General features: G+C 41.9%; 1 protein-coding gene across 1 annotated transcript in view; it reads left to right on the top strand.

The window, feature by feature from the left end:
- adgrb2 (adhesion G protein-coupled receptor B2) overlaps positions 1-17,980 on the top strand; it is a gene marked incomplete at its 5' end in the record, with an annotated part of 277,462 nt that overhangs the window by 81,935 nt on the left and 177,547 nt on the right. The window contains 2 exons of the mRNA XM_080441985.1: positions 703-783; positions 10,634-10,834. Of these exons, the coding sequence (XP_080298111.1) occupies positions 703-783; positions 10,634-10,834 (282 nt within the window). The remainder of the gene's footprint in view (positions 1-702; positions 784-10,633; positions 10,835-17,980) is intronic.

Below are 17,980 nucleotides of genomic sequence, written 5' to 3'. Positions count from 1 at the left end.
AATCATATTCATATTCTTGTCATCTGGACCAAGTGTAGCATAGTTATTAACAACAACTTGAACAAAACATCTATAAGCCAGAGAGGGTCACTTGTAAAAAATCTATGGCTTTAATGCTATAGATTAGATGTAGGCCTATTTGACAGTGCAGAAACACAATTGCCTTGATGTAACATTAATGAGCATCAACTAGCGCCAGCTTGACACAGACACACCTCCCCTCTGCAGTGCTGTGACTGCATGGAGTCTGTCTCATTTCTCTCCAAAAGCCCTTGAATATGATTAAGGATTACTGTGACTATGGTAAGCTTGCATTTCATATAACAAACACTAAACAGTAAGAACTCCTCTAACTTTCACTTGCCCAAAAAAAGAGAAACGACAATTTTAGTTATTTTTTTTATTTTGATATCTTTGATTCGTGGGACATTGTTCCGTTTGTGAGGGACAGACTGTCCAATTTCTGGAGTGTCCCGCGAGATGCGGGACGGGTGGGCACTCTACGACACCTGTGTGCAAGTGTGTGTGTGTGTGTGTGTGTGTGTGTGTGTGTGTGTGTGTGTGTGTGTGTGTGTGTGTGTGTGTGTGTGTGTGTGTGTGTGTGTGTGTGTGTGTGTGTGTGTGTGTGTGTGTGTGGCACAGCACATGAATAATGTGAATAAAACAGAGAATGAAAGCTGTCCCTCTGTGTTCCTGCTGCAGACCCGTATGAGGACGACCTGAAGGTGAAGACCCAGAGACCTCGGTCAGCTGACCAGCCAGGTGTGTTTCAGGCACAAACAGGTGAGTGGTGTGTGCGTGCGTGCGTGTGTGCTTGCGTGCGTGCGTGTTTATATATGTGTGTGTGTTTGTGCGTGCGTGCGTGCGCGTGTGCATGTATTCCCCCACATGCTTTTTTGGGGTTCTTTTGTGTATGCGCAAGTTCTGGCCCAGGGCTCGGGCACAAAACTTGATGACTTCAGCTTTATGAACTTTTTAAATCCTAAAAGAAGAACGGCTCTTCATTAACTTCTCATCTATTAAATTTGTATTTGTCCCTTCGGGTCCCCTTTCCACTTTTTGGACAGCTGCCGTGGTTGTCCTTAATCCATTTAGACCGGGAACGCAGCTGTGTGTCATTTTAAGATTTCTTTAGGCTATTCAAAAATAGCAGACATACAAGCTCATAGCGCGGCACCGATTGCCGCACTATGAGCTTGTAGATCTGCTATGTTTTTTTAAAACGTGAAAATGTGTGCAAATCTTTGAATACATATTTTTGGGGGATGGAGGTTGAGATGGGGGTCCGCTGCCAAATACATATCATTTTGGGTGGTCCTTGACATGAAAAAGCTTTTAAGAACCACTGATATTTTAGCAACATAAGTTTTTTTTTTAAACAGTAAGACATTTGTAGAATCCCCCCAGAACCAAAGATTTGAGTTACAAATGTTAGCTTTAAAAAAATATATATATTCAAAGATTTGAGAAAATGTTCACGATTTTTCAAAAATAGCAGATCTACAAGCTCGTAGCGCGGCACTCGGTGCCGCGCTACGAGCTTGTAGATCTGCTATTTTTGAATTGCTCAAAGAAATCTAAAATGACACACCGATGCGACCCCGGATTGAATGGGTTAACTAATGGTGGCCTAGTTCAGGCATGATGATGTGTAATTATTGCATATTTCAAAATTTCACGTGCTTAATCAGATAAGCGTAAAAAGTGGAGTCAATTATTCATGACATGTCGCGTTAGCTATATTAGAAGTGCCGCGCGCACACGTCCGCGTACGTACAGGGAGCTGTGCTTTGGCATGAACATGACAAGCACATGTTGGCCACGTCACTCACACCCCGCGTATAGCGTGCTATTTTAGAACCGCGCACAGGTGTGCTGCGGTGTTGATTTTGACAGCAAATTTCGATTCAGTTTTAGTTATAGTCTTTTGAATCAAATTCCATTTAGTTTTTGTCATATTTTAGTCATCTGAAATGTTTTACTGTTAGTCTAGATTTAGTCGACTAAAATATGTTTTGGCGGTGCCTTGATGGCGTCGTAATGGCTCATTTTACACTTGGTTGCGTGCTGAAAATAGCCGATCTACAAGCTCACAACGCGTCGCGCTGCGACGTGTTGTGAGCTTGTAGATCTGCTATTTTCCGAGCGCAACAAAACATAAAATGACTTGTCTTTTAGTTCTACTGGATCTCTTCTCCACTCGTCCCTCACTAACATTTTAGTCTAGTTTTTATTTGTTGACAAAATTGTCAATATATTTAGTCTTAGTTTTAGTCGTCGTAGCCTATAGTTTTTGTTTAGTTTTCGTCAGTGAAAAAAGGTAGTCGACGAACATTTTTCGTCATAGTTTTAGTCGACGAAATCAACGCCGGTGTGCTGTACTGTATGTATATAGATAGACACAAACAGGGCACGTGCACACGTGACCCAAAGGCGGCACACATACTGTCCTAGAGGTTCTCAAAGTGGGGTTCGGGGTTCTTGAGAAGTTACGGGTCTGTAACTAAATGGCCAAATGGTCTGTTACAAACGGGTTCATTTGGTTCCATTTGTACAGTTAGGATTTTGCCGTGTAGAGATTAGAAAATGTTCCGTGGACTAACGCATACCAAACTGGGGGGTCCTTGAAATTAAATGGTTTGAAAACCACCGTGTGTGCCTTCATCAGTGGTGGGAAGTAACTAAGTACATTTACTTAAGTACTGTACTAAGTACAATTCAGAGGTCTTTGCACTTTACTTGAGTATTTCCAATTGTCTATACTTTTACTTCTACTCCACTACATCTCAGAGGCAAATATTGTACTTTTACTCCACTACAATTATTTTTAAACTTTAGTTACTAGTTACTTTTCAGATATAAATCATGATATTATGAAACATACATTAACCACTTTAGCCCTATTTTATACCTAGGCTATTTGAAAATGGCCAAAAAATTGGCTATTTTCAAATATTTTAGTACTATTACTTTTGGTACTTTAAGTACATTTTTATGCCAATATTTTTGAAATTTTACTCAAGTAAATTTCAAAATTCTGGACGCTTATACTTGTAATCGAGTATTTCTATATTGCAGTATTGGTACTTTTACTTAAGTAAAATAATTTGAGTACTTTTTCCACCGCTGGCCTTTATGCACCTGCACACTGTACTCACAGTCGGCGTGCGTTTCCACCAGCAACAGCCTCTCTCTCACCACGTGTGAGAGACTCTCTACCAGGGGGAACCCCCTGGCACTGCCTTCATCCCCGCTGCTCTTTTTTTGCTCCCCCCCCCCCCCCCCCCACACACACACACACTTCTCCTGCAGGCCTGTGCAATGAGCTTAAGCCCCTGACTCAGTGCATGTTAATGAAGATGTAATGCGATTAACGGACATGCAATTAATTTGATTTCCTTCTTCGCCGCGTGATGACGCCTCTGTCCAAGGACACAGCTAGCGCTCATAAACAATTTGGTGACGAGAGAGAGAGAGAGGGGGAGAGAGAGAGAGAGAGAGAGAGAGAGAGAGAGAGAGAGAGAGCGCGGGGGGGGGGGGTTGGCTTAAACTATATTGCTCCCGTGCTTCTCCAAGGGCGTACTTCGCTGGAGAGAAAGCGCTGCCCTCCACAGCTGTCTGCCAAACTTAAGATCACCGCTGGGCCACACAATCCTGTGCGTGCGTGTGGCTTTGCAACCAAATGTGCCTATAGTGCCCACGCACACACACACACAGCATGCTACATGCATGCTGTTTAATGTGGGAAGTTAACATGCTGTGTGTTCTGTGTGTTGCTAGTACAGATTTATAAATTATGGACACTGTTTTATTTTATTTTTTTCAACAGAGCACATACAGTCGTGACCGTAGGTTCAACTCTGAAAGAAAGAACACTTGTCAGGATTAATCACGTCCCTATTCTGAGCATGTCACAATAGGCAAACGTTTGGCAAAAATAGCAAACCACCAGCTCACAACGTGACGCATTGTGAGCTTGTAGATCTGCTATTTTTGGGCAAAGAGATATATGGTGTAGAGGGGGAAAAGGAGGGGGCCAAGACAAGTACAGACCCCTGGCGGACCCTGGTCAACAATAGGGTTTAACCCATTAAAACCGGGAAAGCATCTTTGTCATTTTAGATTTTTGTGTTGGCTATTCAAAAATAGCAGATATACAAGCTCACAGCGCATCACTTTGTGCCGCCACTGGGAGCTTGTACATCTGCTATTTTTTAACACTTTTGAAATATCTTGAAAGTGTGAGAACGTCTGATTTAGAAGGCAATTTGTAAATCAGCTTCAGGTCTTAAATGCGTTTAAGTAGTTAAACTAACACCTAAGATTTTACAGTGTGGCTGCATGGTTTACAGTCCTGTGGGCTTATAAGACCTTGCATGCTGGAGGATCACACATGCTGCTGTAATTCCCCCACCAGCATTAATCTATTGGCTATGGGTATGGCCTTTAATATCCATTAATATTATCCCCTTACTCATGCATATTCTATCAAGGTTTATGTATATCAGGGCTTTGGGGGTCTTAAGTCTTTAAGACCGGGAACGCATCTGTGTGTTGTTTTTAGACTTTTCGTTGGGCTATTCAAAAATAGCAGCTTGTAGATCTGCTATTTTTTGAAAAATCATGAAAAGTTGTGCAAATATTTGAATGTTTTTCTTTTTTTTGGCGGACATTTGTAACTCAAATCTTTGCTTCCTGGAACTAAATATTTTACAAATGTTTGCTTTAAAAAATATATAATCCAAGATTTTACCACAGATTTTCACGATTTCTCAAAAATAGCAGATCTACAAGCAGATATACAAGCTCATAGCGCGGCACTCGGTGCCGCGCTATGAGCTTGTATGTCTGCTATTTTTGAATAGCCCAAAGAAATACAAAAAAATTACACACAGATGTGTTCCGGGTCTTAATGGGTTAAGTGACTTAAAGACATATTTAAATCACCCAGGCACATATTTATAAGGCTCACAAGAATCTGGGCACTAATAAGGGATCGCGTAGGTCAGTTCCACATGTATTATTATAATACTATGCACTATGAAAACCCACCATAAAACAGAAGAGGCAGATGGAAATCCCTACAGGGTAAAAAACACTCTGGTGTCGTATTTTCCAAACATAGCAATTGTTGCAGTGCATGGGCCAACGTTCACTAAAAGCATCTAGGGGCATATCTGGAAGCTTGTCCTTGTGAGTATCAATAGAGGGGCTACTACTCAAGTCAAATGCTATTTTAAGACAATGGACCTACACAGTACAGTAATCGATTGGCTATGTTTAGCCAGTAGCGGTGACTCAAATGGACACAAATTTGAATACCATACAGTAGCATTTAGCTGCTCCCCCAAGTATGAGAATCGGGCGGCTGAGCAGGCCATCTAAAGTCAATCTGTGGTAACATTGCCCGTTTCAATTGTAAAACGCTAGTGCCACGGCTGCTGCTGATCAAAGAAGCTACGCCTGCAGCGAGAGAGAGGTGTCAAATTATACAGTAAATGTGAAAGGACACATATCATCCAGTGCAGTAATACCGCCGTACGATCTTAAACTGTCTGATTATCTGCTGAACATGAGCCAAATATGTCTCTTGACGTCTTTAACTGTAACTTCTCACACTATTGAGGGTGGCCATTTTGCTTGTATGAGTATCATCACGCCGATGGGGTAGGGTTTTCCCACCCGTAAAAAATATGACATACTGTAAGAGTCACCATGATATGATGGAGCCTTACGTTTAGTATTATTGTGTACCGTATAGGTCTGTAGTACAATAATGTTAAAACAATTGACTAGTGCAGTCTGTTCTTCTTTTGTCATGACCAACGTTTTAAACTTTTTCTTTATTTGTGTTTTGTGAATTTAGACTCTCCTTTTCCAGGTCACTGGAATAACATATTCAGAATTTTATTGCATGCTTAATTTTCTCTTTTAGAGACAGCCTGAGTGCTCTCAGGCAAAGCACCTCTCTTAGATGCTTGTGAATATGGATATTTTCATAATATTCCAAACTTGCAGTCTGTTATTGCCTATTCATACCGGGGCTCCAGAGTGCAACCAAAAATCTGTCGTGTGTGACTAAACATTTTCATTTGTTGCACCGGTGCGCCTAACATTTGTGTGTGTGTGTGTGTGTGTGTGTGTGTGTGTGTGTGTGTGTGTGTGTGTGTGTGTGTGTGTGTGTGTGTGTGTGTGTGTGTGTGTGTGTGTGTGTGACATTCTAAATTGTTTCCCCACCTGCATTACCCGAAGAGAGAAAGAAGGTGTACCTCCAGCGACATCCCAACTAAACAACATAACTCTAATTCAAAACGAAGAGAACAATTGATTGTTTTTTCATGAAGAAAAATGTCGTTGGTTCCGTTACACCTGAAGGGCCCAGCCACAGGGGTGGACAGTAACGAAGAACATTTACTTTAGTTAAAACATTTTGTATCTGTACTTTACTTGAGTATTTGTATTTGTATTTTCATCCCACTAATACATCTCGAAGACACTTTTAAATCCACTACATTTCAAGGACGGGAACTAAAGGGCCGTTCACACTGTGGATACAAAAGGAACACAGACAGACGGGTACTCTGACAAAGCCTCCGGCACTATGACTCAGACATATTGGTCGCATCGGCGGATCGGATCGACGTATAGGCGTGAAGGCCGCGTGGCGGTCTGAACTCTTGATGTTCCTCTAAAATAGTGAAAATAGCCGATCTACTGTATAAGCTCACAACACGCTGCGATGTGACGTGTTGTGAGCTTGTAGATGTGCTATTTCCCGCCATTCTTGATATTCTTTGTAATTTGTACTTTTTAATACGTATGTTTTTAACTATGAACTTTTGAATACAAGTATGTTTAAAGGCAAGTAGTCCAGTACTTTAACTCAAGTACAAATTTGACTGAGCAACTTTTACTTGTAGTTGAGTATTATGTGACCAGGAATATCTATACTCTGACTCAAGTAGGCTACTGGAGGTGAGTACTTTGTCCACCACTGCCCAGCCCTGACCCCTCATCATTAGTGCAGATAACCACCACCACCTCTCTCCTCTGTCTCCGGTAAGATGCCTAATCCTGGGCAGAGATGGCCTCATGTGACTCCGAGCCAGAGCCTATGACACCGGGGTTGGATGCAGCCGAGTGGCTACAGAGATCATCTGGTAATCAGAAGGTCACCGGTTCGCCTCCCGGGCCCGCCCCATGCCTACGCGTTGTCGATGTGTCCCTGAGCAAAAGACACTTAACCCCGAACTTGACCGCTTTGACCGGCGTAACCCAGGGGTCTATCCTTGGCCCTGTAATTTTTTACTCCTCTCATCAAATCTCTTTGCTGAAAGTAGATGAACTTTGCGACACGTACAGTAGTGCAGCTTGTAGACAGGCTAGTTTTTGCCAAATGTTTGCCTATTACATACATGGGAAACTGGCGGGCCGGGGGCCAGATGCAGCCCCCACCTTCACTTAATGCGGCCCGCAGATTAATATCGGATTACTGATATATTATTGATTTCAGCTGTTACAATTCCAAACATGACCCGCTTTAATTACTTCAGTCTATATTAATAAGCTTAATGACTAGTATTAAAATTCTATTGTCTTTTTTATGTCCAATGTATTTGTATTTAAGTTCCTAAAGTTAACATAAGTATAACTAAATTCAGGATTCCAATTCAAAAATAGCAAAAACAAAATCTGGATTCCAATTAAAAAATAGCAGATCTTCAAGCTCAAAACTCTGCTATTTTTGCTACTTTTGTGTGACATAGAATGGCCCGATGCAATGTGGCGTGAGTGGCCCACACCTGGCCTTTTATGACATGCCCACAATACGGGCACTAGGGTTCGAGTGGTTAAGACGTTTTCGGTGTGAATGGGAACTCACAAAAGAGGTAACACTTAAAATTTATTATTGCGGTGCCAAAAGGCGCTGTGAGAAATTGCGGGTGCACATAAATAATTTAGGCTTTTTTTTTTTCATTTAGGAGCAGCAGCACATTACTGTACAGTAATTATTATGTGCTGGTGCACCTAAATGAAAAAGTTAGGGGAACCAGTGCAATCAATATAAAAAGTTAAGTCTGGAGCCCTGCGTACATTGTCTATCGACTCTGGATCCAAGCCCTAGGATGTTTATGTTTTGGGCTTTTGATTGTTGGCAGAAATCATATTTCTATATCTTTGTCAGCGGTGAGGGGAGAGGCAAGAAACAGGCATTTGAAGTGGTTCTTGGTAGTGTTGATTTTGACAGCAACTTTTTATTCACTTTTAGGGACCAGTCGAAATTTACATAAGGGGGGGCATGGAGGAAATGTATGTGCCCTGATCTAAAATGCCATGACCCTCCCTTTGACAAAAAAAAAAATTCAATGACCCTCCCCAAGTTATTACAAAAAAAAGAGTAACCCTCCCCGCCTAGAAGTGTCACGATATATTGTGTCACGATATAGCCTATCGTGGTATTAAAATGTGATGATAGGTATTGTCATGATGTCATACTGTATCGTAATATTTTTTTAATTGTTTTTTTAATACAAAAAAAACACTTTCTTTTTTTTTGCCGGTGAAAGTTAGGAGTTTTTACTGTATGATATGAAATGTAAAGCTTATCATAATCATAGTAATTATTAATCATGTCCTCCATCATATTCAAGGTATTTTGGAGAGAAATGAGACAGACTCCAGTCAGTCACTTTCAGTTTAAAGCACTGCAGAGGGGAGGTGTTGTGTGTCAGCTGATGCTCGTTGACGCTCGTTAATGTGACATGCATCTGCACTCTCAAATAGGCCTACATCTAATCTAAGATTGTATTATACTGTATCTGGTATTATAGATTTTTTTTAGCTGTTGGAAATAACTAGGCTGCACTTGGTTGGTAAAGTCCAGATGACAAAAATATGAGGTTTGTGGAATTTATAGTTATGCAGTCTTATATTATATTATATTTGTTATATTAGTGTCTATCTGTCCTCTGAAACAATGGGTTTATAGTTAGTGAGAACTTCACTTCTCCATTAAGCTTGCACAAATGTATTTATTTGTGTGTACAAAGCACTTTGTAATTGTTTGCTTTATAACGTTATTTATAAGATGATGGCCAATGTTGATGATACATGAGAAAAGAACATTAATAATATATCATATCAATATCATGCCCAACATCATGTATCGTATTGTGAAATTCTTGACACCCCTAACCCTCCCCATCAAATACAACATGACATTTAAAACTGATATGTCCAATGTTTTGCTTTCCACATTGATTAGAACATTGCTGTAGTGTAGTCAGTCTTGCTAAATGCACAGTGTATCTGTAGTAGTGGTAGCAGAATGGATAGTGTTCTCATCTTACATGTGGGAAATTGAATCCATTGAATCCTGGTCAGATTGAAGAAAGTTGAATATTTGGTAACCAGTAGTTTAAAACTTTTGTCACTCTGCCCTTTTAATTATCAACTACAGTGACTACAACTACACTGTTGCCTACATAAAACAAATTAGGCTATCAATTATGGCCTGATGCTTCTGGTTTTACTTGTGGAGCTAGGCATCTATACACAACTGTCCATATAGATCCACATTAATCACATGCACAGAATTACTTCAAATGATTATGAATATCCAGTTATAGTAGGCCTATTTATAATGCATCTCTCCAATAACGCCTGTTGAAGTTTTGCTTAATTGTTCAACCACCATCGTTAAGACGCTGAATAGATTTGACTGGGTCGTTCACACTCGCTGTGCGTTGATGGCTTGTTAACGACCGTCATTGATTCTAAATAGACAAGGTGTTACTTGATTTGAATTCTTTGTATCCTTTGAAATGCAGAGGGGTCATTGACCACTGTTCTGCTGTACTAAAAAGGTATATAAAAACGGACTATTTTATCAATTCAAAATTGCATGACCCTCCCTTGGGTTCAAAGTAAAATTAGCTGACCCTCCCTTGGACCAAAATTAGAAAGGCATGACCCTCCCCTATTTTCCTCCATGCCCCCCCTTATGTAAATTTCGACTGGTCCCTTAGTCATAGTCTTTTGAATCAAATTCCATATATTAGTCATCTGGAATGTTTTACTGTTAGTCTAGTTTTAGTCGACTAAATATCATGAGGTTATAGTCGAGTAAATCTACATTTGATTTACTCGACTAAAATGTATTTTGGCGGTGCCTTGATTGTGTCGTAATGGCTGATTTTACTCTCGGTTGCATGCTGAAAATAGCCGATCTACAAGCTCACAACGCGTCGCAGCGCGACGCGTTGTGAGCTTGTAGATCTGCTATTTTCAGAGCGCAACACCCGAGCGCAACCAAACATAAAATGACTTGTCTTTTAGTTAAATGCTAGTACTCTTCTCCACTAGTCCCTCACTAACATTTTAGTCTAGTTTGTATTTGTTGGCGAAATTGTCAATATATTTAGTCTTAGTTTTAGTCATCATAGCTTAGTTTTTATTTAGTTTTTATTTAGTGTTCGTCAGTGAAAAAAAGGTTGTCGACGAACATTTTTCGTCACAGTTTTAGTCGACAAAATCAACACTAGTCCTTGGTCTCTTATTAAAATCACACAACCTCCCCCACCCTCTCTCGCCCCCCCCCTTTCTCTTCTGTTCTTCTTCTCATCTCCGCCAGGCGACCCGGCGGCTGAAGAGTGGTCACAGTGGAGTGTGTGTTCGCTAACGTGTGGGCAGGGCTGGCAGGTGCGCACGCGCTCGTGCGTCTCGTCGCCGTACGGGACGCTGTGCAGCGGGGCCCTGAGGGAGACGCGCATGTGCAACAACACCGCCTCGTGCCCAGGAGGGGACACCGGCGGAGGCGGGATCACAGGCTCATGTAGGTTAAACAAGAAATGACAAGTCATATTATACCAGGTGCTTCTCTCTGTGAGCGTGTGTGTGTGTATGTGTGTGTGTGTGTTAGCATTCATTTGTTGTTAGCACTTAGCACTCATTAGCATGGTCTGTAGCAAGCAAACATGGCTCAACTACTGCAGTCTTTGTCAACTAAAACGGTCGTGGAGGCTAGACTGTTGCCCAATTCCCACTTAAATGAGCTTCTGAGCTTACACATCTGGAGCAAATGAATTAACGAGCGACAAAAAGCAGCGCTGACGGCCGGGCAATGATACACGCTCGTCTGCCCCAGCTGCGTGAAAATGAGAGAGGGGGAGAAGAGAAACAGGGGAGGGCGGGGCTTATGATCCCATAGCATGGGAGGACGGCCGCCGTTCAGCGTATGGGGAAGTCTCGGGGAAGTCTCCCCATTGGCTTAAAGGACAGCCAATGATGAAAAAGTGTCGAGAAAGTGTTGAGAAAGTAACGAGTATACAGTCTCTTCCTAGACCAGGCTGCACCTGGTAAAAACCCACGATGCCAAGAGTTCACTTTCACCATTTTTGCTGCCCCCAGTTCAGGTATATCGCAGGTTGTACGCATTAGCAGGGATGCCAAAAGGCTGCTGGAAAGTAGCTGCGGCCGTGTCCAATCAGTGAATGTATACAGCATTACTCCCTGTGGTGATCGTCTGTCAATATTTTTGTCGCAACATAATATTTGATCAAATGTGATGTTCCCCACAATGTACACAAGGATCTATAATGTTGTTCATACACACAGCTCCCGCACAAATTTACAAACGTCGACGGTTTGACAAATAGGCTACATAATTCCGGATGGGATCTTTTTGTATGCCTTTTTACATTACATTGTCTCCAAGTGCTTCTTTAAGAAAGAATACTCCCGGTCACGATTCAATGCCTTCCTCATGTGACCGGAACACAGCACACACACACACACACACACACACACACACACACACACACACACACACACACACACACACACACACACACACACACACACACACACACACACACACACACACACACACACACGTGCACACACCTGTCACATGGGATCTGCTCAGCCAGAACATAATCTCGCCATGGTGGTGTAACAGTGGCCGACCGAATGAGAATGTCACTTTGTCATTTCAATTCACACCGCTAGTCAACCGAGACACACAGATAAACAGAGGGAGAAGGAGGGAGAGAGAGAAATGGAGGGAGAGATGGACAGAAAGCAGCGGAGGAGAAAGCGTGACACTGGGCGTAGTGTTGGCATGTCTATTAGACTTCCCCTGACCCCGAGGTTCAAACTCTGACGCCTCGCGGTTGCTATCTTTAGCCCATAATGTCTCTTTGTCCCACTCTTTCTTTTTCCTATTACACACACACACACACACACACACACACACACACACACACACACACACACACACACACACGGCACACATACACTATATATATAATGTAGTAAGTCACCAATGTAGTTATTATTTAGTCACAAGGTCTTGTTAATATTTTTCATTGGTTAAATAATGAATAACCACTTTATCGCTATTCAGCCCGACACCTTCAGCCGACAAAGTAGGGCTTTAATTTCCCAAACGAAACCGTACAAATTTGAAAACATGGAGATACAAGGTAACAGAAACAACATATATAAGAGAGATTGCTAAGAGAGATACACTACTTGAACACGCTTGAATCAGGGGCAGACATGCATTATAGTACAGAGGATGCGGTGACGCATTAATGTTTTATTCAGCGCGCCTCTGAAGGAAACGGTTGCCCACTCTGATCTCACATTAAGCACGGCATGGAGATTACACGAGTACATTATCACAGACACACACACGTAAGATGAGGCATTGTCATGTCGTATCATCTTCTGAGTGCTTCTCCTACGTACACAGTGACGCGTGTCCAGTCATTCCTATGCTCTGTGTAGCGTACGGTACGTAGCGCTAGTGTCGGGTGGAATCCTTGTACTGTATGTCCAAAACTGTTAGTTTTCAGTAAATGGGGAAAAATAACCTGTGTTCCAATGGAACCAATGTTGTTATTATTTAGTCTCAAGCTTGTGTTCATTGGTTCAGTATTTATAAAACCCACTGACACACTTAACCACGGCACTTTCACTTTTGCTTCAAAACTCATTCAAAAATAGCAGGTCTACAAGCTCGCAACACACTGTATTATGACGAAGTAGGGCATTAATTTACGGGGGGGAAAACATGGAGAAATATGAAATATTATATATATGAAACATTGAAATATGGAGATATGAGGTTTCTGCCCGACAGAGACAATATACTGTATATCTGTGCAGTTTAAGTACCATGAGTTTGTTGTGACTTTGTATGCATTACTGCTTGTGTGTGTATGTGTATGTGTGGGTGTGCGCGTGTGCACATCTGTATACTAGTGGAGAGAGGGCATACTTCTATTTGGCATTTGTGTTTTTACAGTGTACAGTGGGTCTCTGCCAACAATCATTTTCATGTAAAATTCCTTACAAGATTACAATTACAACATAAAATTACTACCAGTGTATTTATCAAATGTTCACTGGGAATTTGTTTAGTTTTGTTCATATCAATGGGTGCAATTCCTATATCTGCTCTGTCGGGTACAGTACATTTGCAGTACATACACAATTGCAGTAATGCAGTAATAAGGCAGGGGTTTTCAAAGTTGGGTCCTTGAGGGGGTTCCATGCAGGGGTCCCCAGCTAAATTAGTTAATTTAGCATTTAACCCATACGTATGTTACTGTTCATGTGGGAAAAGCGTAATGAGGAGTGCTCGTTAAAACACCCCTCGGCCGCCAGGGGGTAAAATACGTCCTCGAGGCCGAGGCGACGACTAGCGGCGATTAGCCCGTCAACTTCCTGTTTTGTCGTTTGTCGTTTAGTTTTTTTGCAGAGGCCGGCCACCCTGTTTAACAACACAAATCTTGGGAGTCAACTGGCACAAAATCTTTTCAGATGGGGGTCCGCAGCCAAATACATTTGAATTTGGGGGTCCTTGACAATCACATGAAAATGTTTGAGAACCACTGGTATAAGGCATAAGCAGAACACCCACAAAACAGATCCTGGACAATCCTCAGTCACCTGTGAGGGGCAATGCATTTAGCAGTTCAACACCAGCAGTCTGTTGAAGAATAAATCTAAATCTAAATCAGTGGTTCTCAAACATTTTCATGTCGAGGACCCCCAAATGAATCAGAATTTGGCCACGGACCCCCATCAGAAAAATATTTTGTTCCAGCAGGAACCCCCTGCCACAAAATCGTTTTGTTAAAATGTTTCACTTTGTTTTTTCAATATCTAATTTTTATAGCACTGTATCGCTAATAGCACTATCTATATTAACAGATTTTGCCTGGGACCCCCTGGAACCCCCTCCAGGACCCCCGGGGGTCCCCGAACCGCACTTTGAGAAACACTGCTCTAAATAATAACGATAATGACAAATGAGACATCATTAGATCTGGGTCTCTGATGTTGCACATACTTAACAGAGGAGTTCAAAGGAATGGCATCTGACTCATAGGCCATTCATCATGCTCAGGCTGAATGGTGCCAAAAAATATGCTTGTGACAATTTCTCTAAGGTCTTAATATGTCAAAGCATATTAAGATTATTAAGTACCGTATGGACCGTAATATTTCATTTCATTTTGAGTATCTGTCTTAAGATGGCACAGAAAGCATTTCAAATGCATCTGTGTAATCATTTGAGATATATGTTGTGATTGTGAAGAGAAAACTAATTACACAGCATTTCATTCCCCTTGGCCACAAGTACAGTTTGTTCGGAAGTTTATAAAAATAAAAAAATATACAGTGTAACTATATTTGTGTTTCGTCAATAAGAACAGTTGGGTCACGTAAACACGTCTTCCATTTAATTGCTATGGCCTCATGTAGATAGCTGTGTTAACTATGTTTTCCCTTCCACACTTCCACTTGTCTCACTGTTGCCACACTCTTGTCAGTGTTTACTGCCGGCTTCTCATGTAGCAACGGGAAAAGATTGAGAAAAACACTGCGTTTTCTGTCAGCGCATATGCTAATCGCGTTTTTATGCTAATATCCCGACGCGATTTGTATGTCTAAGTGGCTCATTTTCCATTCAGTGTCGATATTAATATCCTCAGCCGCTCCTTTGATGGGATATTGGTTGCTGTGTTATGCTCCATTTACTATTTATTTATTTATCCCTCCCCAACATACAGACAGTACTGTGATGTTTTTTTTGCAGTGTCACCAGGGCAGGATGTTGGGGTTTTGAAGGGTGCGTCTGGGGGATTGCAGGAACGTGACCAAATCAAAGTGGACCGGGTCTTGGTTTGTGAGAGGCAGACTGGGGGGCTGTGTATAATGCATCCTTTTTTTGTGGTTGACTTTTCCCCCCCTTCTCATCCCGACATGTCTGGGATGAGAGGATCCACGGTTGCATGGTTTATTAATCTCTTTACCTACAGTATAGAATCCTTCGCTGTGCGTGCCTGGTCCAGTGGGGATGTTGCGCACACACACACACACACACACACACACACCCCCACACACACACACACACACACACACACACACACACACACACACACACACACACACACACACACACACACACACACACACACAGGAGGAGGAGTGCATACCAGCGTGGAGGCAAAAAAATCACACACTGTACACACGCAGCCTCTTCCACACACAGTTTTTCAAACGCGTTTCATCATCCCCTAGAATTAGAGCGAGTTCAGTTTCAATTCAAGCAATGATACCCCAATATGACACCCCCAATGTGATTTAACCGAAGATACAACATTCACTTACTTAAGATGCTAAATTCTCTGAAGGCTGTTAGCCTACATAATATATATTTCACTCTGTTGTACATACATATTTAAAATGATTGTGTTTTGGAAATTGGAAGCAATGAGTGCCGACGCAGTAAAATTCCTAGTGTTAATTTAAGTCAGAGAGTGTACCAATGGAACAGAATGGTCCCTTATGGGTCCATTCTGTACCCTCTCATGATTAAAGTGCACAGCTGTGCCAGCATGCATGATCCAGTAGACAGCCACATTAGTAGACGGAGAAAATCGTCAATTAGTTATTAGTTTGTGTGCAAAGTACAGTACAGACCGAGCATAGCTTTGTGGTTGTGTGTGGGGTGCACACCCCTGGGCTGTACTGTGTGTGTGTGTGTGTGTGTGTGTGTGTGTGTGTGTGTGTGGGGGTGTGTGGGGGTGTGTGTGTGTGTGTGTGTGTGTGTGTGTGTGTGTGTGTGTGTGTGTGTGTGTGTGTGTGTGTGTGTGTGTGTGTGTGTGTGTGTGTGTGTGTGTGTGTGTGTGTGTGTGTGTGTGTTGTGCAGCTCAGGTAAAGGGATATCAAAGACAAGTACCTCAGGCAGAAAATCAATGAACTAAAACTAGACTCCCCCCCCCCCCCCCCCTCGCTGTTTTTTGGGACGGTACAACTCCTAAATGAGTGTGATACACATGATCAGTTTTGAGTAATGGTTCCGTGCTTGTCAAAGTAAACTAGGCAGTAATTGCCCTGACAAATTACCTTTTTTCCCTCCGTACAACATGCTCCGTGGTATTAGCCTTCTATGCTCCAAAGAGTGCAACGTGGGAGTAGCATCCTAGTCACCGGACTATCAAACTAAGTGTTCAATGGTCATAAATTCAGTGGCATTTGCGTCGTGAAGCAAGACAATAGCACGTTTTGAGTGCTCATGGGTCAATGCGCGGGCAATGGCTGCAACGCCCAAAAGCTCAACCATATTCACTGAAGCAAGGAAATGACTGGGTATGCAAAAGATGGATTGGTACATACAGTACACGCTCAAACTGGCAGATACACACATACATAAATCTTATACTTGTTAAATAAAGCAACTGTATTATGCATTGACCCGAGAGGGAAAGGGCCAATGAAGGGCCCAAAGATATATTTATAATAAGCCATTCAGTGTACTGTATGTGTCATGACATTGCAGGCTCCACAAGCAAAAAGATTACGACTTAGAATATATGTAACCTCACCACATCAAATATGACCTTTTATTGTTTGTTTGTGTGTGCGTGTATATTTGTTTACACGCGTGTGTGTGTGTGTGCATTCGTGTGTGGGTGTTTGTGACGGATGGAGGATCGGACGGCTTGTTTTCATATTGAATTCACAGACGTACATTATGTCGCATTTACATACAAAAAAAGCTGAAATATGCACATATATCAGATGTGTGTTCATCTGAGGGCGTTTCACTCATGTTGTTTCATCTGCACATCGCACAGCTCGGAGCTTAATGAGTCTCTGCACGTTTTGTCACCACGAAAAAACAGATTGCCTCTCATTTTGATATTTAATTATCTTTAATTTCTTGAGTTTCTTTCTCGTGTGCTCAAACACGTTCTGGTTTACCTCCCACTGCAAACCTAATGGCGCCACTCTCATTGTCTAACATGCTCCATGAACCACAAGACAACATTGTATAGTTAGTTCATAGTAAATTAGCTGATGTACGCTTGCGCGCGCACACACACACACACACACACACACACACACACACACACACACACACACACACACACACACACACACACACACACACACACACACAGATGTCACCTTACCAAAGATAAAATATATCTGCTCATCAATAGGTGGCGCCACACACAATACATTTTTCATTCCTATTTATCCCCAAAGTTGTTCTTCATTGTCATGTAGCCACTGTACTTGTGTTAATGAATTCTACCCCTTCCCTCTATCTCATCAATTATTCTAAACTGTCTCGATCTCACCCTCAATATTTCTCTTCTGTTTTATTATCTCCCGTGTCCTGCAGTCATTTCTAGGCCCGCGCTTATAGGCTAATTGATTGGCTGTGCGCGAGGACAGACTTCAGATACTGTAGTGCTGAGTTTGAGGGATAGCGATTTGTTTCAGACGAATAAACAATGTTTTATAAGCCCACAGCAGTGAAAAAAATAAATACGAAACGTCTTTGGCTGAATAATAATATCTCACTTTGTGTCTGTGTGCTGTGGTGATGTATTATGGTCTGGAGTCTTAGTCTCTTGTCTCCTGTGTAGGGTTTGAGTGATGAGATTCTCCA

This window comes from Gymnoscopelus braueri (assembly GCF_963280865.1).
Source record: "Gymnoscopelus braueri genome assembly, chromosome: 11".
Lineage (NCBI taxonomy): Eukaryota > Metazoa > Chordata > Actinopteri > Myctophiformes > Myctophidae > Gymnoscopelus > Gymnoscopelus braueri.
This window is presented reverse-complemented; position numbering and strand designations above follow the sequence as displayed.